Genomic DNA, 22,584 nt, shown 5'->3' with positions numbered 1-22,584 from the left:
ATGACAGCAGAGGAGGAGAGTGAGCCAGGAGGCACCATGGCAACCGGGAGGCTGCGCCCAGCTGAGGGGCGGCCACCGCTCAGTCCAGCCTGCATTGCTGTGTGGAAATGCGGGTCTGCTGTTTCCAGCTCTTGCAACTTTTTAAAAAGGGACAGGGAATTTAGATTTTCATATGGAATCTTCCAACTATCAACTTGCTACTTGTTCCCCCAAATGTCTATATATTGTATTGATGAAACAAAATATTTTTGCAGGCTAAATTCAACCTATAAACCACCAGGGATTTTTGTTTTTGTTTTTGTTTTTGTTTGGTTTTAGTTGGTTGGTTTTGTGGTACTGGGGATTAAACCCAGGGGCATTCTACCTCCACGCTACCCCTGCAGCCCAATTTTATTTTGAAACAGGAACTCACTAAGTTGTGGACAGCCTTGCTAAGTTGCTGAGGGTGTCTTTGAACCTATGATCTTCCTGTCTCAGCTTCCCAAGTATTAGAAATACAAGTGCACACCACCAGAACCAATTTTTAAAAAATCCTTCATACCTAGACAAAATGTTACACCATGGAGAACATATATGTTAGCAACTTCACAGGCTGCAAACATGATAAGGGGAGGAGCCATGTAAGAGACTCTGCACCGTGTAATCCTTGGAGCAGTGAACTATGGACACGCAGGTCACTAGCTATTGATGGGTAGCCCGGGGTGGGGTTTTAGGGATGGCGTAGAAACAAGCCTGCCCTCTGGGTCAACTAGGAATCCCACAGTGCATGGGTTCACTGGCTTCTTGATGGAGGAAGAAAGAGACTGGCTTCACATGTGGGTAAACAGAGTCAGGAAACTGGCAAAATCAAGGGGCAGACAGAACTAGAATTGATGAGCACTTGTCTGCATTCTAGTCAGTTCTGTGGGCTCTGAGGCTGTGTGTTCGCAAGGATGTATGGAAGTAGGAGAGTCCCAGAGGATGGCGTTGGGAATCCCTCTGAGGGGCAAAGGATCCTAAACTTCACTCATGGAGTCACTGTCTCTGATTACTTAACCCCCCTGGGTGGATGAGAACACCTCACATGCCCTGAGCCAGGAGACACTGCTTAACACCTCCCCGCCAAGAGAGAGGGGAGTCCAGCTCCCACCATGCTGCTGTCTACACACATCTGCTTCTCTTTTTCCACCATTCATTGGTTGTCTGGGCTGTGTATCGGGTTACTTAATGAAAAGGGTCCCCCCCTTTCCACGGAATACATTGGAACCTATGTGGTTTTAGGCAACCATCTCCCCTCTGAACCCCAGCTTCCTCACTGGTAAGGAAAGATGATTGAGATGATTAAATTACAGTATTAGTGGAGCACTCAGGGGAGAGAGAGAGGCACACTGCAAGTGCCCAACAAGTAGAAAGTGTTATTTTCATTGTTGTATATAATTTGTCAGCGAATTTGGCTAATAGAAGTCTGCCTTTGATGGACAAGTCTTCAGACGCTGCCAGCGGGCTCATGATTGGAGTCTATGTTATTGTTACTGAATCTTCGCTTCCTGATGCGAACTGGCAAAGCTGGACACCTATGGGATCACGTCTGGGTAGTCATCTGCCCTTCCCAGGCTACTGCCCGAAACACGGAATTTGGGAACAAAAGTATTAGCCTCCCCATTTTATGCTTGAGATTGACTGAATCCTAGAGGAATGACGTGTCCAGGGTCATCCAGCTTATAAGATGAAGGCTGGGCCTTGAACTCTGATCTCTGACTTCAAAGCCCATGGTTTTCCCGCACCCAGTGAGCAGGAAGATGCTCTCAACCCCCTTCTCTGTTCTTCCTGCAGCCATTGTCCCCCTGATTATACCTGCATTAAAACCTCTAGCAACCCGGATTTTAACTACACCAGCTTCGATTCCTTTGCTTGGGCTTTCCTCTCGCTATTCCGCCTCATGACGCAGGATTCCTGGGAGCGCCTCTACCAGCAGGTATTGGTCCGCCGGTCCCCATACAAGCTCAGGTGGAGGCCAGGGATCAGCCGCATGGCAGTGCTTCTCCAAGAGGGCCCTGGCATGTGCTGCAGGTCCAGGTCTCTCTTCTTTCCCTCAAATCTGCAGACCCTCAGAGCCTCTGGGAAGATGTACATGGTCTTCTTTGTGCTTGTCATCTTCCTGGGATCATTCTACCTAGTCAACTTGATCTTGGCTGTGGTCACGATGGCATATGAGGAGCAGAATCAGGCAACAATTGCTGAGATTGAGGCAAAGGAGAAGAAATTCCAGGAGGCCCTGGAGATGCTCCGGAAGGAGCAGGAGGTTTGTGAGGGGCAAAAGATGCTGTGTGAAGCCCATTGTGCACGTGCTTTACAGGGTCTGTCTTAGGTGAGGTTCATCTCAAAGAGAGAGAGAGAGAGAGAGAGAGAGAGAGAGAGAGAGAGAGACAGACAGACAGACCTGGGGAAGGGTTCTCGTACAAGTAGTTTATTAAGGGAGTCTTTTTTAGGAGACAGGAGTAGAGGAAGAAGGATGGGGTGGGGTGGGGTGGAACAAATCAGTGCAGGGGCCTCAGCTCCAGAGCACCTCCTGCCTCAGCACACGGGGAGCTCTGGAATTGAGCTACACCACAGTTAGTCCTACCTGGGGGCAAGGGGCGGTCTCATGTGCCTCCATGCCTGCCTCAGGAGAAGGCAGCCAAAGGACATCTTCTCAGGGATGCCGCAAGTATCAGCATTAGCAATTGCCACAAGCCATGGGGTGGGGACACTGACCTGGCACAAAGTTCTGGATGGCACACCATCAGTCTTCTCTAGGATTTAAGGGAGAGCAGTGGGCTGGAAGTGGCTGTTCCTCACATCCTAATTCCGTTATCATGCAGTGCCTAACCCTTGATCTCCTCTGTGTCAGATCCCCATCCTGTGATGCCCTGTCCCGCGACACCCTCCATCTCCAATCCCCATCCCGTGACACTACTGGCTGCAGCTGCTGTGGTTTTCCGCAGGTGCTGACTGCGCTGGGGATTGACACCGCCTCTCTCCATTCCCACAATGGGTCACCTTTAGCCTCCAAAAATGCCGGTAAGGAAAGGCACAGGGCGAAGTCCAGAGTGTCCGAGGGTTCCACGGAAGACGGCAAATCCCTGCAGTCCGAGCCTTATAACCAGCGCCGGATGGTAAGAGACAGGCTCAGCTTTGTGCTCACAAGACCCCTCCCCTGGGCTGCCCTGGACTGCAATGGGCTGATGTGGGAAGAGATTAGGAGGACGGGGAGATTAGGAGGACGTTATAGTAAGCCAGAAACCCCACCCCAGCAGCAGCCCGACCCAGGACAGAGGCACATAGCAGGGGAGGGTGGAAAGGGTTAATTATAAGGACCTTTCTAGAAGGAAAGGGTCAATAAGATTGAGACTGGAATGTGGGAAAAGATGAGGGGGTCTGGGATGGCTCCCAGGTTCCAGGATTGCTCAGTTAGCTGGCGGGGGCGGGAGTGATTCTAGGATGCTCAAGGTCAGCTTCCCCGTGGCGCTCTGGTCTGCTCTGTGGTGGTCCTGGAGCCGGAGAGCCGGGCTCACTATCCTTGGTGCTGATTCACTCACAGACTTCTGATTCCATGTCTCTGGCATTGCCTGAGGCTCCAGCTGTCACTTACTGTCTCTTGTAGACACAGAAGATCACTGCACCCATTTCTGTGACACAGTCCAGCCTGGGAATAGCTTCAGTACCTCGCCTTAGACCCCATAGCAATTCTGGCCCCATCATAACCTTCTACCTTCTGCTCCAAGGTTCCCATGCCAATTTCTGTCACCAAATTCCTTTCCACCACTTCTCTGCCCATTAAAAATCCTGGGCACACCAAACCTCCCCTTTCCGTAGGCCTGAGAGGCGATACCCCTTTTATGGGAGGGCAGTGCCTACACTAATAGCTCAGAAAGAGGAATCCATGTGGCCATTTTGCCAGCTCCTATGACTCTCCTAATACCCTCTCATTCTTTCTTCCTGCACTCATCTAAAAGATGTTCTAGTTTTCTGCAATACACACACACACACACACACACACACACACACACACACACTACACTCTGGCCTGGCACGCCCACACTGAAGTACATAAGTGCTCCTGTGCCCTTCTCTCCCTTGCTCTGCCTCTTTTTAGCAGCACCCGGCATGCTCAGGGCACAGTTCAGATGATCTTTCAAAGGGAATCTGCCTGGGGATCTGCCAATCTCAGAGCAGGATGAATCACCGCCTCTGCAGAAATGTCAGTGGTGCTCTGAATTGGGCTTTGATTTCCCTACCCCATTCAGCCAGCCCCGCAGAGCCCAGCACCTGGGTGTCCAAGAATTGTTTGGTATGTGTGCGTCTTGTCTCCAGTTAGACTTACCTGCAGAAGGAATAAACAAGAGACACTGTGTCTTGTTCATGCAACAGTACTAGGTTCTTGGTATAGCAAGGGAACTAAAATATGGCCTCTTTTGTAGGGATTTCCATGTGAGTGGAAGAGGTGGATATAAAAACAGCTTATGTGTTGAATACTGTATTAGAGACACACATGCACATGGGGTTTTAGCAATAGATGGGGAAACACCCACTCTTGTGGGGGTAGGTGGATGTCAGGAAAGGCTTTCTGGAGGAAGATAATTTGAGTTGAATAATAAAGAGTGTGTAGGGGCTCCTCCATTCATTGAAGATGTTGGAGGGTTTGGAGGGGTGTGTTTTCCAAGCAGAAAGCAGAACACACATGGGAAAAGATAGGGAGATGGCATCTGGGTTCTTCTTTAATGCTGACTGGTCAATTGGAGACCATTCGAGAAGGTGCCTCCTTCCTCTTTCCCAGCGTGATCACCTGTTAGCTAAATAGATCTCAGGCAGTTTTTACACAGAGCCATTTTCTGACCAATAGTAGTGAGATGGTTGAGGATAAGATGTAGGAGAGACGATGCGGGAGTTTTCAGGAGCACACAGGAGACCAGTCGGCTGCATTGATGATACCTTTTTCTTTAGGCAATGCTGATGCTGAGACTCTGAGGTCATTGCCCATCTTTGGCCAAATAGGTTAATCCTGGAATAAATGGTGGCCAAACAGGCGCTGGTCATTAAACACTGGGTTTAAAGTGTTCTTCTCACTTTCTGCATTGGTTGTCTTGGTGCCTGCGTACCAATAACTCAGTCTTCCCATATTTAAAACGGATTTGCCAATTTTCTCCCAAAGTGGGAGAGAGTCATGGATTTTTGTGAGTTTGGTAGTCCTTGACCGCGCATTCTAAGCAAAGAATGCCCAAGTTATACTACTGGGCTTGCAATGGCGGTTGCTCAACAAAATTTGGCTCCAAATTATCAAGAAAAGAAACTTCAGTTGTGGGGGAGAGGATGAGAAGTGAGGAGGAGTTTATCCAGCAAGATGTCCCCCTTATTAATTTAGTAAATAAGAGGAATTCAGGGGGAGAGGGAGTGAGCAGCATGATCAGAGTTTGTGAGGGAGTCAATGTTTAGACTTTAGAAATACTACGTATATGCTGGGCATGGTAGTACATGCCTATAATTGGAATACTTGAGAGGCTGGGGATCACAGGTTTAAGACCAGCCTCAGCAACTTAGCAAGACCTGTTTTAAAAAAAATAGAAATCCCCGCGCTTGGGAGGCGAAGACAGGAGGATCACGCAGGTTCAAAGGCAGCCTCGCTAGCTTAAGAGACCCTGTTTCCAAATAAAAATATAAAATAGGTCTGGGAGTGTAGCCCAGAGGCTTCCAGGAACCCCAGCACCACCAAAAAAAATAGATGTGGGGGTATAGGTTGGAGGTTGAATCCCCCTGTGTTCAATCTCCAGTACCACAAAAAAAGAGGAAGAAAGAAGAAAGAAAGAGAGAGGGAGGGAGAGAAGGAGGAAGGAGGGAAGGAAGGAAGGAAGGGAGGGAGGGAGGAAGGAAGGAAGGAAGGAAGGAAGGAAGGAAGGAAGGAAGGGCCAGAAGACAGGACCTGGGCCTATGAATTACCTCTTTTTCTCTGGAATCTGTAAGCCACACAGTTCTCTGTGTGGAAGATTCTGATGGGAAGTGTGTATTGATTTGGAAGAATGGCACTATTCTTCCTGGAAATGAGGTTGCAACTCTTCCTTCCATCTCCCCATTGTTGACTATTCAAAGCTTGCTTCAAGGGGTGCTGGAAACTCATTACACTATAAAGCTCTTGTCTCCTCCTTTGCAATACAAACCCTCATGCTTGTACAGACTAGAAGTGATGAATTGTACAACCTAATTTTCAGAGAATAAAGTGCATTTGCCCATTCAACAACCACTTTCTAAGCATGTGTGGGTCCTGGCGTGCATAATAGTGTCTCCTTGGACCACAATTTTGCGCGGAGAGAAGAGAATTAAGAAAGCTTTGTCCAGCCTGTGGCCCTTCCCGGACCAGGTTATCCTGTGACATCATCTTGGCCCCAGTGACCTGTTTGCTGATCTTCAGCACTCTGTAATCTCCCTTTTGCTCCTGGCCTTCCTCATGTCTGTCTACAATATCCCTGTTCATCCTCATGTCTGACTAGATCTGTAGATAAATCATAGCCTCTAGCTCTGTCTCTATTTAGCTACAAGGTCACGAGAATAAGGTCTTGAACTGGAAGTAGGTGGGGGAACATGAGTCCTGGCTTTGTGGGAGGACCAGTGTCCAGCCCAGCATCCTCCCTGCTCCCCTGGGGCACTGCCCAGTCTTTTCTAGGCCTTACTTCTGGGAGACGCCGGGCCAGCCACAGCAGCGTGTTCCATTTCCGAGCCCCTGGCAGAGACCTCTCATTCCCTGATGGGCTCACAGATGACGGAGTCTTCCTCGGAGACCATGAGAGCCACCGGGGCTCCCTGCTCCTGAGCAGAGGTATCGGACAGCAAGGCCCACTCTCCAGGAGCCCAGTGCCTCCACCATCCAGCCTGGGCTCGGGGCATGGAGAAGAGGGACACCCCATGCCACCCAGTAATGAGCTTGTCCCTGGAGCCACTGAACACTCGGTGAGTCTGCATGCTGTGCGGGCTCTTAGGTTGCCTCCCAGCCAGAATATCTGGCCAAGAAGCCCTGAACATCACCAATGGAGGGGTCCTTTTGCTATTATTTCTCTGCCTATGTCATCTAACCCCCATTTTATAGATAGGACAGGAGACCCCAGAGAGAACGACAGGGTTTACTGGAGGTCAAACAAGATGTTTCCTCTGCAGAACAGTGATGCACATTCTTGCCGCTTGTTCCCACATTTCCTCTGTCCCCACTCACCACCACTGCAGCAGAGATCACCCTACTTGTTCCCCGAGTGGGTGTGAGGTATAAGAAAAAACTGAAATCCCTCTCTACTTGCCTGTGGTCTTGCACAAATTATTCAAGGTATGGCAAGTGGGACCCAGAAAAATTCTGGGAGGTGCTCAGAACAGATCTTGGTAGAAGCGATGTACCCTTGCTTTACTCCCAGAAGGAAGAACTTGACAAAATGTGCGCATGAGCACACAATGCTAACTAATTGCCCAGCACGTTTTAGCAGAATTACAGAATCCATGCAAATCAGGGACTCCTCATTGGCTTGGGGGCTGCGACTTCATTTGAACTCTCTCTCCAGTTTCAGTAATGATGCTTCTAGTGTTTTTCCTTTGCCCTCTCTGGCTAGCCAGGGACGCAGAGCACTTTGCGAACAGACTTGCAGAGAGAGCATCACACGGTGCTGCTGACTTGGTGAGGTCTTAGGAGCTGAGTTGCATGAGCTCAACCTGATCAGATGCTGCGTGAATCAGGGTCCCAGCAAGAAACAGGGCACAAGCAGAAAGTTTGGTCAAGTATTACAAAGATAGGGACTGGGCTCAGGGAGATAACTAGAGGCAGACACCGAGAGACCAGCAACAGTAGGGAGCCATTACCACATCTGTGCCAAGAGTGGAGGACAGGACCAGGATCAGAACCCATCAAGAGCCGCAGTCGTACACCAGGGGCTGCCACATAGAACCCACGAGCTTAGGTAGAGGTCCACAGCTGGCAACTGCTACCCAGAAGGAAGAAGCCTGGGAATCCCTGGCAATACCCAGGAAGAAGAATACCTGACCAGTCTCTCCTTCTGTCTCTCATATCCTGTGCCCGCCTTCCATTGGCCAAACCTGATCAGAGCCAGAAGGTGAGGGCGTGTCTATATAGACATCTTACAGCTGGACAATCAAGACACACAGATGGTCCCTGCAGAAAGCAGGAGATGATGTGGGACTGGAAGTGGGCTGGGGGATGGGGAGAGAAACGAGCCTATTAGAAGGGAGGTCAGGAAGGTTGGCCATGGCGCATACTCTGTCCAGAAGAAGCCTGGACTGCCCAACCCACTGTTCCTGTAGCTTTCACAAAACTTCAGACACCTCTGAGGCAGCCCCATCACCACCCAGGTGCCCAAGTCCTATCCTAGACAAGGAGCTTGCAGGGCTTGGGTGTGTTCATCCTGAGCTCGGTGACATCTCAGCTCTCTGCCCTGATACTCATGCTGGCACTCCTACTCCAAGTCCAAGCACCAGCCCCGTTCTCCAGGCCCAACCACAAACAAAGGGGCAGCTCACCACCATCTGAGCCTGGCCTGTAAGAGGCCAACTTTGCCACCGAAGACCTCAGGTTGGGAAAGTGTTCTGAACCTCTGTGTCTCCGCAGGTGTCTGATGTAGGGCAGAAGAAGGCTTTTTTGTCGGCTGAATATTTGAATGAACCTTTCCGAGCCCAAAGAGCGATGAGTGTTGTCAGTATCATGACCTCTGTCATTGAGGGTAAGTGCTGCTCAGGGGAATATCCATCCGCTGGTCCATCATGAGCCTCACCTGTGTCTCTGTGTCCCCAGATCCTAAATACGCCCTCCTTCTAATCCCCCTGGCTCCATCATCCTTTACTAATGTAATTTTTATATGCATAATTTTTCAAAATCCAAAGAATCTAATGAATGAAATGCCCCAGTTCACCTCTTGTCCCAATTAGCATCTGCTTCATGTGCATTCAGAAAGCTAGATTTTAAAAAGAGATCTGACAGGCACCAGAGGATTTTAGGTCACCTCTCAGGTGTGCAAGAAATTGAACAGTCTTTAATTTTCTAGCACGGCAAAATTACCTTCCCATTTTATTTCATGGCTAGAACTTCCACAGGTGTAATTTAATTTCTGTCTCAAGCTTTTGTCATGCTGAACACTGAAAGATAATTTAAGCAAATTATTCAGTTTATTTCTCTAAATCCTCGTCAATTCTGAGTTCTGTTCATCAGGTGGGAATCCGCTCGGTCTTCTTAGGGACTTGTCTAAGTTCCAGTTCCTTACACCCAGCCAAGGAGTGGAGGTAGAAAGGGGCTGGTGCTGGGTCATGGCGTTCATACACATAAGGGCCCAGAAAAATGGCTCCCCACCCTGAGTAAGAAGCCTTTTGTAATCCGAATTTGATTTTGCTTCAGGGTGTGGAGAATATTGCTTTAGTTATATGCAGTTATTTATCTGCCCTAGACAAACTAAATTGTTCTGGGCTAGAGAGGAAAAAGGCAGTTCAAGTGTTGGTGTGCTCCTGAGAGGGGCCCTTGGGCACTTTCCTCCCAGCCCTGGGCTGAATCCTTATTGGAGGGAGTGTGTAATGAATAATAAAAACTTTTTTTAAAAAAAGAAAACTGGATTAAAGGCCAGGCATGGTCATGAATGCCTGCAATCCCAGTTCTTGGTAGGCTGAGACAGGAAGATTGTAGGTTCAGGGCCAGCAACTTTGCCAGATCCTGTTTCAAAATAAAAAGGGCTGGAGTTATAGCTCTGAGATAGAATGCCCCTGAATTCAATTCTCAGTACAAAGGAGGAAAGAAGAAAAGAAGAGAAAGTTTGGCCCAACAATTAGTACTTGGCAATTCATTGAGCTCGGGTTTGCTTGGCATACAAGCTGAGATGTAACAATTGTCCAAATCAGAAGACCAGCAGCAGAATCCCAGCAGTGAGGACTGATCAGCTCACACTTAGCAGGAGAGAAGATTGGGAACAAGTGATTACTGGGGTGCTGAGAGTCTTGAAGAAGAGCAGGATGCTAAGGGAAAGATGGTAAAGAAGCCTTCTAGGCAGAAATGAAAAGCCTGATGTAGCTGGGACATATACAGTGGAATGGAGAGGGGTTCAAAATAAGGCTGGAGAGATGAGCTGGGGCCAGATCTACAAGCCGCCTAGACCATAGTTAAGATGTGGAAGTACTGGAGACGGGGAGGTGTGTTTGCATTTAGTGAAGGTTAACCTGAATACTTGTAGAGAAGGGATTTGCAAGGGGAGCATGTTGTCAGGGAAACCAAGTGAGAGATGGCAGTGTTTGGACTCTGGGGAAGGAGCAGCAGGGATGATGGGAAATGGGAGGGTTTCCAAGCTATGTAAGGGGCAGAGAGTCAGGACCTGATGATGCTCATGGTTTTGGTGTTAGCAGCTGATGGGATGCAGGTGCGATGATGCAGGAAGGGAGAACTTTAGGGGGAGAGAAGGCTTCTCTGAGGAAAGACGAGAGGGGACATTTAGGAGTGGAGTCTGGACCATGTTGGGTGGCGGGTACCTTTGGAATATCCAGGTAGGAATGTCCTGGCTTCGTGATAACTGAGTAGCTTTAGGGATGCATATTTGATAGCAAACTGAAGACAGATGACAATTCTGAAAAAAAATGCAAGGGGATAAGAAGACCTAGAGATGATTAAATAAGAAGAGAAACTTGCTCAGGACAGAGTTCTGAGATACTACATGTTTAGTAGCTGTGCAGAAGAGATGGGGCTATCAGAGGAGACTGATAAGGAAGGTGCAGAAATAGGAAAGGGCCCAGACGAATACAGTGCAGAGGCCAAGAGTCTGAACTCCTTCTGGAAGAACAGAATGGAATAGAAAGTTCAACAAAGGCAAAGCTATAAAAAGATGAAGTACAGTGGAGCCTGGAGAGAATGCAGGGGCCTTTTTCTCTTGGATGTCTTCGGCAACCTGAGCATACGAGGCCTGGGGGAGTAGGGGAGTAGACTGGGGCCATATTGAAGGAGCCTGGAGAGGGAGTGAGAGGTATAGACATGGAGACCTGGTGTGAGGAAGACTTTTTGACCACGAGGGGAAGGGGAGAGTAAGATGATGTCAAGGAGTAGGTAGAGTTGAAGGAGTTTTCTGGGGGGTCTTATATCTGGGGGGTTTATTTGTTTTGAGCATATTTACATGCTGATGAGGCTGATCTGTGGGGAAAAAAAGGAGAGACCAAAGATCAGGGGAAAATTGAATATTCAACAGATTCCTGCCGTGGCAAGAGAGGATACACAAGTAGAGACTTTGGCCATTATTTGGAGGAGGAGAACTCTTTAATTGTCAAGGAGGGTGGGAAGGGGAGTTCCTTCTGAAGATTCTTCTGGAGAGGCACCATCATGATGTTTCAAGCCAGCAAGGGGATGATCCTTTTAACCTCTGTATCTCCCGCTCAATCGCAATATGTTTATGCTGCTTAGAAAGCTGAGCCTCTTCCCCTCGTGCCTCACAGCGTGTGAGGCTGGCTTCCCCACTGCACACTAATTTCTGTGCTTCTCTTTAGTGCCAAAATAGGTCTGGGGAAGCTTTACTTCTGTTCCAAATAGGGATTATTGATTTTGCTCCCAGAATGTGCCAACTTCTTTGGAGAACTGTGCTCTGCCAGTTTTTATATATGTGGTTTCAAAAATTCACAGTAGTACCAGGTGGGGTGGTATAGCCCGCAACCTCAGTACTTGGGAAGCTGAGACAGGAGGATTGCAGTTTCTCAGCTAGCCTCGGCAACTTAGCAAGACCCTGTCTTCAAATAGAAAATAAAATAAGGCTGGGGTGTCGCTCAGAGGCAGAATGTCCCCGAGTTCAATCCCTAGCACAATACCAAAAAAAAAAAAAAAAAAAAAAAAATCACAGTAGGTAAAGCAGCTTGAAAAGGAAAATAAGTAATTCAATCAATGAGAAAGAAATGGACAGATATATATGAAAGTATGTGGATATACGGAGATGACATGACAAAATACCATTTCAGATTCTTGTGGGTATAAATACCAGTGATTGAAATAAATGAGCTTCGTGAATATGTTACTCCTTCTTCCAAATAAACTACAAATGCACCAACATTTTAAATGAAAGTAATACTACAAGAGAAGAAAGAAAATGTGGATAGGAATCTTTTAAGCCTTGTAGTGAGAAAGGCTTTGTATGCAAAACGTGAATGCAAGAAGACATGCAAAACACAGTAAATCTGACTACATATGAAATTTTTAAGTACCAATGAGAAAAAGGTACTGTTAGCAAAATTTGGGAGTACACATCTTTTTTTTTTCAATTCTAGGAATAGAACCAGGGCATTTTACCTCCGAGCTACACCCCAGCCCTATTTTTTATTCTTTATTTCAAAACAGGGTCTCACTAAGTTGTGAAGGGCCTCACTAAGTAGCTGAGGCTGGCCTTGAACCTGTGATCCTCTTTTTTCAGCCTCCCAAGTACTGGTATTATAAGCATGTGCCACCATGCCTGGCTTGTATAGACTCGTTTTATTTTGAAAATAATACGTATTATAAAACTGTACGCACTACAAATTTGTGTGCAGTGAAAACTATGTCCTCCCCCCTAAAGGCCCTACCCCTACCCCTGCCTTCCAACACACCTCCAACTTCTCTTGTATCCGTCGAGCAGTGTTCTATGTATACATAAGCACCCACATATGAAGATTTTTCTAGATCATCACTAATCAATCTGATTCATCATTTTTCATAATGTACTAGCTACTTCCTTTATTATTATTGGAAACAATGGAGATCATCTGTCCACGTAGGTTGGTAGAGCTACAGGATACGTGCCGTGCAGTGGGGTTTGCAGATGACATTAATACTACGAGATTGTCCTCCACAGCAGTGGCCTCAGTTGCACATCCAAGTAGAAATTTAACAGAGGAAGCTAGAGAAACGATCCTAGTTTTCAAGAGGGAGATTAAAAGCGAGACCTGTAATTTGGGGGCATCAGTATCAAAATGTTTTTAAGGACATATAATTTAATGAAATTACTTAGAGAGAGGATAAAAGAGAAAATGTTCTGAGTTCTCCAACATTTAAACCCTGCAAAGGAAGCTGAGAAGAATCAGTCACTGATTCAGGAGAAAAAATGATACCGTGAGGTCCTAGGGGGCCAAAGGGACACCAGGCTTCAAAGACACCATGACGAACTCGATGGGGTGTTGTGAGAGGTGAAGGAAGGTGAGGACTGAAAAGTAACCATTTCAAAGGAGCAAGAGCCAAATTCCAAGCCGGGTGCGGTGGTGCGCACCTGTAATCTCAGTGCTTGGGAGGCTGAGACGGGAGGATCACAGGTTCAAGGCCTGCCAAGGCAACTTAGGAAGAACCGGGCAAGGTGGTGCAAGCTTGTAATCCCAGCCTTTGGGAGGCTGAGACAGGAGGATCGCAGTTCCTGGACAGCCTCAGCTGCTTAGTGAGGCCCTCTGCAACTCAGCGAAACCCTGTTTCAAAATAAAGAATAAAACATGGGTGTAGCTCAGAGGTAGAAGGCCCCTGGGTTCCAGCCTCAGTACCACGAAAGGTAAAAATAAATAAAAACAAAACTTGAAAGAGCTGAGGGTGTCGCTCAGAGGGAGACCACCACAATGTCCAAACCCAGGATCAAAACAGAAAAACAAAGCCACGCTCTGCAAACAGAAGAGGAGGTGAGAATGTGGAAACTGAGTGCAGAAAACTCTCAAAAGGAATTTTGCTAACAAGAGGGCAGCAGATGAAGGAGAGCATAGGTTCCAGGGCGACCTTTGACGAAATCGAAAAATAATTCAAGCCTGTTTGCATGCTGACGGGGACAGTCCAGGAGGGAAAGAGGGGTCAACACAGGCCTTGAGCTGGTGAGAGAGGAAGGGCCCCACACAGGCCAGAGGAGCAGAGTAAGGGAGGGAGAGGGAAACGGGGTGCACTTGCAAATGCACTGGACATTTAGCGGGCGGAAGAAGTTCTTGATGTGAGATTCCTTATTCTGAGTCACATAGGAAGGCGCTCATGAGCAGAGTGAGGAGTTGGAGGACCGAGGACAGAGGAGGAAGTAAGCAGTAATATCCTGGAAGCTGGAAGGGCTGGACTGAAATCCAGAAACAGAGCAGGAGTGCAGGTCCGGGACACACCAGGACTCCTGGGTCCCTGTGGGCCCAGTAAGCGTGGTTCTGAATTCTGTCAGCCAGGCTCTGCTGGCTGAGTGCAGAGTAATCCGCACACCGGGTGTATTCAGAGTTGGTACTTTGCCAGGCAAGTTTGATGCAGGATGCGAGGGGCAAAACACAGAGGGAGGGGCGCGAAGTCTAACCTGGATAAACTGAGAAGGGCAGACATCCCGTGAGCAATCGGCATGGTAGAATTGTGTAAGGGTGGCGGGCCCGCAGGCCGCGGGAGCCGGCAGCGGTCTCAGCTGCAGGATTCACGGGGTGAGCAGAGATGGGGAGACAGCGAAGTCCGGACCCGGGAGGTGGGAGTTAGGGCGTGGCCACAACATGGTGGCACGTGGCTGACAGCTTGTCACTGACCCCCCCCCCGCCACGCAGAGCTCGAGGAGTCTGAGCGGCGGTGCCCACCCTGCCTCACCCGCCTGGCTCAGAAGTATCTGATCTGGGAGTGCTGCCCCACCTGGGTGAAGCTCAAGGCGAGCCTCTTTGAGCTGGTGACGGACCCCTTTGCCGAGCTCACCATCACCCTGTGCATCGTGGTGAACACGTTGTTCATGGCCATGGAGCACCACGGCATGAGCGCCACCTTCGATGCCATGCTGCAAATCGGCAACATCGTGAGTGAGCTGCCGGCGGGGCGGGGCCTCGTCGGGGGCGGGGCCTCGGTGGGCGGACCTCTGTGGGTGGGGCCCGCGGGGCGGGGCCTCTATGGGCATATCCTCGGCAGGGCGGGGCTGTGTGCCAACTCCCTAGCTAAGGGCAACCCTGGGGTCCCGTGCACCCCGGTGCAGGAGGAGCCCGGCTGAGCTGGAATTGCTTTGGGATGAACCAGTCCGGGGAGGTGGACAGAGAGAGCCCTGAGCTAGAATAGCTGATCCCCCTTGCTCTGGGACGGCCACTCGAATCCTCTGCATCTCAGCGGCCCCTACTTTGAAAGGAGCACAGCCGAGCGAGCATGGTGGCGCATGCTTGTAATCCCAGCCTTCCGGAGGCTGAGACCGGAGGATCGGTTCGCAGACAGCCTCAGCTACTTAGGGAGGCTCTGCAATTCAGTGAGACCCTGTTTCAAAATAAAGAATAAAACAGTAGGGTAGGGGGTGTAGCTCTGAGAAAATAAAGAATAAAAAGTATGGTAGGGGGTGTAGCTCGGAGGTAGAATGCCCCTGAGTTCCATCCCCAGACCTGCAAAAAAATAAAAAAAGAAAATAAGAGAGCACAAATGTCACATGCCTGGCGACGGCCTGCGGCCTTCCAGGCTTTCTTCTTGTTTCATGACTTTTATGAGCGCAGCTAACAGTGGGTTATCATTTTCAAGGCTGTCACCGGAGCACAGAAGCTGGAGGAAGGAAGGAAGGGGAAGAAGGGAATGCGTGTGAGGGCAGTAGTCCTCCTGCATCCAGTGTAGACGGTGCCACTTTAATTTTCCATCGTTATTTTTTTTCTTTCTTTCTTTCTTTCTTTCTTTTTTTTTTTTTTTTTTTTTTTTTTTTTGTGGTACTGGGGTTCCTGGAAAGCCTTCGACTTCCGGGCTACACTCCCAAACCTATTTTATACTTTTTAAAATTTGGAAACAGAGTCTCTTAATCCAGCGCAGCTGGCTTCAAACCTTCGCGATCCTCCTGTCTCCGCCCCCAAGCGCAGGGATTATAAGCGTGCGCCACCACGCCCAGCAAACAACCAGCATTTCGGGTTTTTTTTTTATTGTTGGTGGTACCAGGTATTGAAGGTAGGCAAGTGTTCTACCACTAAGCTACATCCCCAGCCCTTTTTTCCGCAGCTATTTTTAGTTTTGTTTTGTTTTGGTACAGGGGTACTGGGGATTGAACTCTGGCATTCTACCTTCAAGCTAACCCCCGGCTCTTTTGTTATTTATACATTTATTTTTATTTTGTGTACTGGGGATTGAACCCAGGGGCATTCTACAATCACTGAGCTATACCTCCAAACCCATATTTATTTGTTTATTTATATACTTATTTATCTGTTTCTTGTTGTGGTGGTGGATATTGAACCCAGGGGCACTCTACCTCCAAGCTAAACCTCCCCGCCCCTAGCCTTTTTACTTTTGTTTGGACACAGAATCTCAGTAGGTTGCTGGGACTCTTGCTAAATTGCTGAGGCTGGTCTTGAACCTGCACTCCTCCTGCCTCAGCCTCCCAAGTACTAAGAGGTCATGTTCAATTTAGAGTTGATATAGAAAGGAAAGGAAAGAAGATTAAGAGGATTAACTCTTTTGTAAACAAGGTGTTTTCCTCTTGCCCTGCCTGTCACTGTCCCTGGGCCCCAAAGACCCCACTGTGACAAAAACCTGTTTCCATCCACAGGTATTTACCATATTTTTTACTGCTGAGATGGTCTTCAAAATCATCGCCTTTGACCCCTACTATTACTTCCAGAAGAAGTGGAATATCTTCGACTGTATCATTGTAACCGTGAGCCTGCTGGAGCTCAGCATGGCCAAGAAGGGCAGCCTGTCCGTGCTGCGGACCTTCCGCTTGGTAACGTGTTTTTTTAACACGTTCTTCTCTTCCTCTCCTGTTCCCGTGGGAGGGAGGGAGGCAGGCATGGGTCCGGAGAGCCTGGGGACTTGGTTCTCTGGCCCCAGCTTTTCACTGATTCCAAGTGGAGATGTGCTTTCTCCTCCTCGAGCCCTGGTCTCCTCATCTGTGCCAAGAGGGACCTTCCAAGAACTATGCTGTTCTCTTATCAAATAATAACTATAAATCATAGCAGCCAATCTTCACTGAGCGCTTGCGATGTGTGAGGCATGGTGCTACACCTCTGACCTAGTGTCCCTCGTCTTATGCTCACAACACCCCGGAGAGATGGTCCCTTCTGTAACCCAAGGGAATAATGAGAAAAACAGACACACAGGATGGCTAAATGTGGACCCCAAAGTCTCCCAGCCTCCGAGAGAGCTGGCAAGCGGCAGACCTAGGTCTCAAGTCCAGGTCGCCCGACTCCTGTGTCCCGCTCCTTCCAGCTCAAAGTCATTTTCCCCTTGCTTTGGTGCCCAGATCACAGGTCAAAGTCTCACGTACCTTGCACGCCCCAAAATGCACCCATTAGCCTGATGTGAAGGCTCTTTTCCAAACTCAGCTCCAGACACCCTCTATAGGAGAAGGCCTTCAATCAGGTTGCTCCTGGCCCTTTGCCTGCAAACGACCCACTCCTGGGTTTTTTTTCTTTTCTTTTTTCTCTTTTTTTTTGGAACTGAGGGTTGAACCTAGAGATCCAGAAGCACTCTACCTCCAAGCTAAACCCCCAGCCCTGTTTTATTTTCTATTTTGAAACAGGGTCTTATTAAATTGCTGAAGCTCTGGCTTCAACCCCAAGATCCTTCTGTCTCAGCCTCTCAACTACCGGGGATGTGCCACCATGCCCAGGTTACCCACTCTTACCAGAGCTGCATCTGTCCACCAAAGCTGTCAGATTCCCCGGAGGCAAGTGCGGGGTCACTGGAGCCTCCCAAGTCCCCAGGCTGTCTGGAGGGAGTTGACCTTTGTATAGCTGTTAGCGTGAGCCCCTTGTTCTCAGTATTCGTTCAGTGCCAACTGGAGCCCTGGAGCTCCAAATGTTAGCCACCTGGGAGCTGAAGAGGTCACATGGGTGGAGTGTCAGTGAGACCCAGGACAGAAAGTCTTCTTGGTACCCTATCATGGGTGCCAGGGATGTTCCATCCAACATCCCTGGTTGGATGGAAAATTCAAATGCCTGTGGGCAATTTAGTAAAGTTGATCAAAGAAGCAGTCCTAGCCCTGGATATTTGCCTCAGGTAGATAGGGAGGTGATCAGGCCCGGGCAGACCCAGCACAGTGCACAACCCTACCGAGGGGTATTTACATAGAAATCAGTGTGACTTATGCCAAAGAGGTGGCCAGCTTCTAATTTTTTGTGAGAAACCAGAAGTCTATACTTCTGTGTGAATGTGTTTAATATTGGCTGTGTCTCAGAAAACATTCTCACTGATAATAATCCAAGACCACTGACCACAGAACTTAGGGGAAGGAAGGTTTACTTACAGTGTTTTGGAAGTCTTGGAGTTTAGTCGATGGCAGGCTGGGTCTTGGGAGCTCAGAGTAGGGTAGCTGAAAGCAGAGAGAGAGAGAGAGAGAGAAAGAGAGAGAGAGAGAGAGAGAGAGAGAGAGAGAGAGAGAGAGAGAGAGAGAGGGCTCTGCTCTCACGTCATGGAGGCTGGAAACCAGAGAGTGAGCCAGGGAGGGGGAAGGATATATGATCCTGAAGGCCCCACCCCCAGGGTCCCCTCCTTAGCAGCAAAGCCCCACTTCCAACATGGCTACCTTGTTTCCACAAGGGCTAGGGGGACACTCTAAATCTAAACTATTAAGTTTAGATTTGAGTTGCTAACTCATTGTTTAAAAAAAAAATAATAATGCTCTAAAGGGCAAATAAAGTATATCCTGAGACACTTTCAGGCCACTGGTTGATGCTGTTACCAAAACTAATGGTGCCCTCCCCATCCCAGGGAGGAGAAAGGCAGACTGGGCTCGTAGGACTCTTTCTCTGTATCTGGACATTTTGGAAGATCAGAATTAAGTCTCATTTGCAGAAGGGCAGATTTCTCCAGGTATCTAGAAAGCGATGACAACGGCCAGGCACCTATGCAGATGGTCAGGGTGAAACATCCTTACACCATCCTTGAGAAAACAAGAGTCCATCCCCCATGCCCTGGAAGCGCCCCAAGACAGTAAGCTCATAAAACATGAATCTTTTTGGTATGCTTTAGCGAACAGAAGCTCGCTATCTTAAGGCCTATACACTTCTTTATTCTGGTCCCACAAAGTCAGAAACAACCCAAAATATAACTCTTTGGTTATATGATTCTCCATTGCTCTGAGAATAAAAATCCAAAGTCCTTGCAATGCTGTTCAAGGTTCTGCATGACCGGGCCTTGTCCACCTCTCCAAGCAACCTCCTCTTGCCTACTTTGCTCCATCCAGAGAGGCCTCCTCCCTCTTCCTCACATGTAACTTAACTTTTCCTGGCTCTAGGCCTTTCTGCGTCGATTCCCTCAGCCTGGAAGGCTTTCCTCTGAGTCTTCGCTTGGGTCAGTAAATCCCACCCTCTGGGTTCGACTCAGGCATCATCTCCTCACAGAGCTCTCCCACTGTGCTTCCTACAGCTGGATTCACAGGTCAAATCAACCTGTCCTTTACCATCACCATACCCTGATACTCCGTGTCACCAGAACCAGAGTTTTCTCGCTTATCACATAACTAAGGACCCAATAAATGCCTGTTGATTGGCTGAAGGAAAGAAAGTCAGGAACAGGAGAGGAACAAAGGAGAGCGTGAACACCTCCTGTCTTTCTTCTTGCTTTTTCCTTCTCTCTTGCCAAATAGCATCATTTCTCTCTCCATCATTCAGGACGATGTTCCGTTGGCCCGTTGTTTACCTTTCTTCAAGTACCACGCTGTCTTAATTACCGCAGCCTTGGATATGTCTGTTTCTATAAGACAAACCATCCGCCTCAACCTACCCTAAAAATGTGTTGACCTCTGCACTTTCACATTCATTTGAAAATCAGCTTGCCAAGTTACGTACCAACATATACCTACAACTCTTGGGTTTTTTTTTTCTTTTCTTTGGGGCTGCAATCATCTATAATAATTAAATTGGGAAGAAATGTAAGCTTTATGACATATAATCTTCTGATCCATGAAGAGTGTACTTCCCATTTATTTCAACCCAATAAAGTTTTATCATTTTTCCATTAAGGTTTTATAGTTTCCTCATGAGGACTCCCATATTTTTCAATGTTCTTTTCTTGTTGTTAGCATTTTGATATTTAAGATGTTTGTATTCAATTTTTTATTAATTATGATGGTTTATACTTTAAATTTTTAACACAGCATATTATGTGCAAATAATTAGTTTTGTTTCTTTTTTTCTAATCCTTCTACCATTTGATTCTTTTTACTGCGGTATTGTGCTGGTTAGAACATCCAGCACACTGTTGAAAACAAGTGTTAATAGCTGACATCCTTGCTATTTTCCTGATTGCAAAGAAAATGTTTTCAATATGTCACCAAGCCTGACATTTGTGGCAGGATTCTTTAAAAATAAAAAACCTTTATCAGTTGAGGAAGTTCTTTTTTGTTAAAAAATATTTATCACAAATGGGTGTTTAATTTTAGCACACCATTGTTCTGCATGTAAGGTAATCAGGGGATTTTCTTCTTTAATCTATTAAAGTGGTGAATTATATTAATTAACTTTTCATGTTAAATCAGTTTTGCATTCCTGGGATATACCCAACTTGATCACGATGCATTTTTAATACATTGGAAAATTCCATTTGCTAATAATTTACTTAAGATTTTTGCATCCATATTGATGAGTAATTTTGTCCTTTAATTTTCTTTATCTAATTCTCATCAGGTTTTGGTATTAAAATATCAAGGTTAGTCTAGCCTACATAAAAAATGTCGAGAACTATTCCTCTTGCTCTACACCCAATCTTTGAGTAAGATTGAAATTAGTTGTTCCTTAGTGAGCTTGCTAGAGTTCAACAGTGAAGCCAGCTGGAGGTCAAGTTTTTTGCTCCTGATTTAACTTCCTGAATAGCTATGAAACTAGGGTTTTCTATTTTCACGAATTGGTTTGGGTAAGTTATTTTTCCAAGAATTTTCCTCCCTGTCTAAATTTCAATTTCATTGGCATAAACTTGTACCTGCCCTGCTCTTACCTCTTAAAATCTGTCATACTCTCCCTAATCAAAATGACATGTGCTTTCTCTTATCCTTTTTCATTAGTTTTGCCAACGATCATCAATTTAGTTGGTTTTTTCAAAGGACTAACTTTTAACGTATCGACCCCCTCTACATCATTGATGTTTTCCTATTTCTGTTAATCCTGCGTCTTATCTTAATCACATCCTCCGCTTCACAAATTTTGTTCTTTACTAACTTCTGAAGATACAATTTTCGGTCCCTTTTCTTTTGCAGTATATCCAAGGCTTCAATTTCCTTCTAAGAACTGCTTCAACATGTAGAATTCTCTTTGTTGTTCGGTTTTAACTATTGCCTCATTTCAACTTTGATTTATTCTTTGACTCAAAGGTTAATTAGAAGTGGGGTTCTTCATTTCTAAACATATGTGGTATTCCTAGTTATCTTTTTACCACTGAGTTCTGGCTTAATTGTGCTGTAGTCAGCGAACATATGCTACGTGAGTTTAATCCTTTGAAATTTATTGATGATTTCTCTGGCTCGGTGTATTGAAAATGTTCCTTATGTGCTTGAAAAGGAGAGTCTTGTGTGGTTGTAGGGTACAACACACCGCATATACCCGTTGGCTAGAGAAATTTCATTGCATGGTACATTTTATATCTGGTTCTTATTGCCTACTTCTTGTTCTTGCAATTACTGAGAAGGTGGTGTATAAAAATATCTCCCACTATGATTATGGTATGTCTCTTTCTCATATGACTGTCTTGAGTCTGTATTATTAAGGGCATACATATTTTAAGTTGTATCTTCTCGGTAAAGTGAAACTTTTATTATTAAGATCGACCTTCTTTATCGCTAAAAATGTTCTTGCCTTTGAAAAATAGCTTTTCCTGATACTAATTAAATAACCCTGCTTTCTTTTGGCGTGGGGTGTGCCTAATATATATTTTAATACACCCTTTTTCTTTACAGCCTTTGTATGCCATTAGAGTTTTTATAATCTCTCGCAAATAGCATATAGTCAGATTGGGGAATCTTACTCAGTTCTGACAATCCAATATTGTCCTTTATCCAAAGCATTTATTCCATTTGTTTTAGTAAATACTGACATATTTGGCTATGCATTCAATATATGTGATGCATTTAGATTTTTTAATCTCTCTATTATCTATTTCCCGACCCACCCCTTGATTTAGTGTGGATTGTATATATTTCCTTGTCATAACTCATTCTTTGCTCATTTAGGAATGAAATATTCTTTTCTCTGTTTTTTTTTTTCTTTCTTACTTTTTTCTTTTTTCTTCTTCTTTTTCTTTTCTTTCTTTTTTTCCCCCTCTTTTGCAGTACTGGCAATGAAACCCAGGGAAATTCTACCTCTGAGCAACACCCCAGCCCTATTTTTTATTCTTTATTTAGAAACAGGGTCTCACTGAGTTGCAAAGGGCCTCACTGAGTAGCTGAGGCTGGCTTTGAACCTGTGCGATCCTCCTGTCTCAGCCCGCCAAATACTGAGATTACAAGCGTGCGCCATCATGCCCGGCCTCTGTTCTTTCTTATTCTTTGAATAATTGCCTTTGAAATTATGGTATAGACAGTTAACTTAATCAAAGTTAGCTCAAATCAGCAGGGTGTGGTGGCATGCACTTGTAATCCCAGTACTTGGGAGGCTGAGACAAGAGGGTCGCACAGATTTGAAGCCAGCCTCAAATACTTAGTGAGGTTATCAGAAGCTTAGTGTCCTGTTTCCAAATAAAAT

General features: G+C 46.7%; 1 protein-coding gene across 1 annotated transcript in view; it reads left to right on the top strand.

Moving 5' to 3' along the window:
* The window catches only part of SCN10A (sodium voltage-gated channel alpha subunit 10), a gene marked incomplete at both ends in the record, with an annotated part of 91,047 nt that overhangs the window by 28,162 nt on the left and 40,301 nt on the right, over positions 1-22,584 (top strand). The window contains 7 exons of the mRNA XM_080715868.1: positions 1,813-1,954; positions 2,084-2,281; positions 2,964-3,134; positions 6,664-6,957; positions 8,612-8,723; positions 14,515-14,753; positions 16,461-16,634. Of these exons, the coding sequence (XP_080571994.1) occupies positions 1,813-1,954; positions 2,084-2,281; positions 2,964-3,134; positions 6,664-6,957; positions 8,612-8,723; positions 14,515-14,753; positions 16,461-16,634 (1,330 nt within the window). The remainder of the gene's footprint in view (positions 1-1,812; positions 1,955-2,083; positions 2,282-2,963; positions 3,135-6,663; positions 6,958-8,611; positions 8,724-14,514; positions 14,754-16,460; positions 16,635-22,584) is intronic.

Source organism: Muscardinus avellanarius, assembly GCF_963383645.1.
Source record: "Muscardinus avellanarius genome assembly, chromosome: 18".
In the NCBI taxonomy this organism is placed as follows: domain Eukaryota; kingdom Metazoa; phylum Chordata; class Mammalia; order Rodentia; family Gliridae; genus Muscardinus; species Muscardinus avellanarius.
This window is presented reverse-complemented; position numbering and strand designations above follow the sequence as displayed.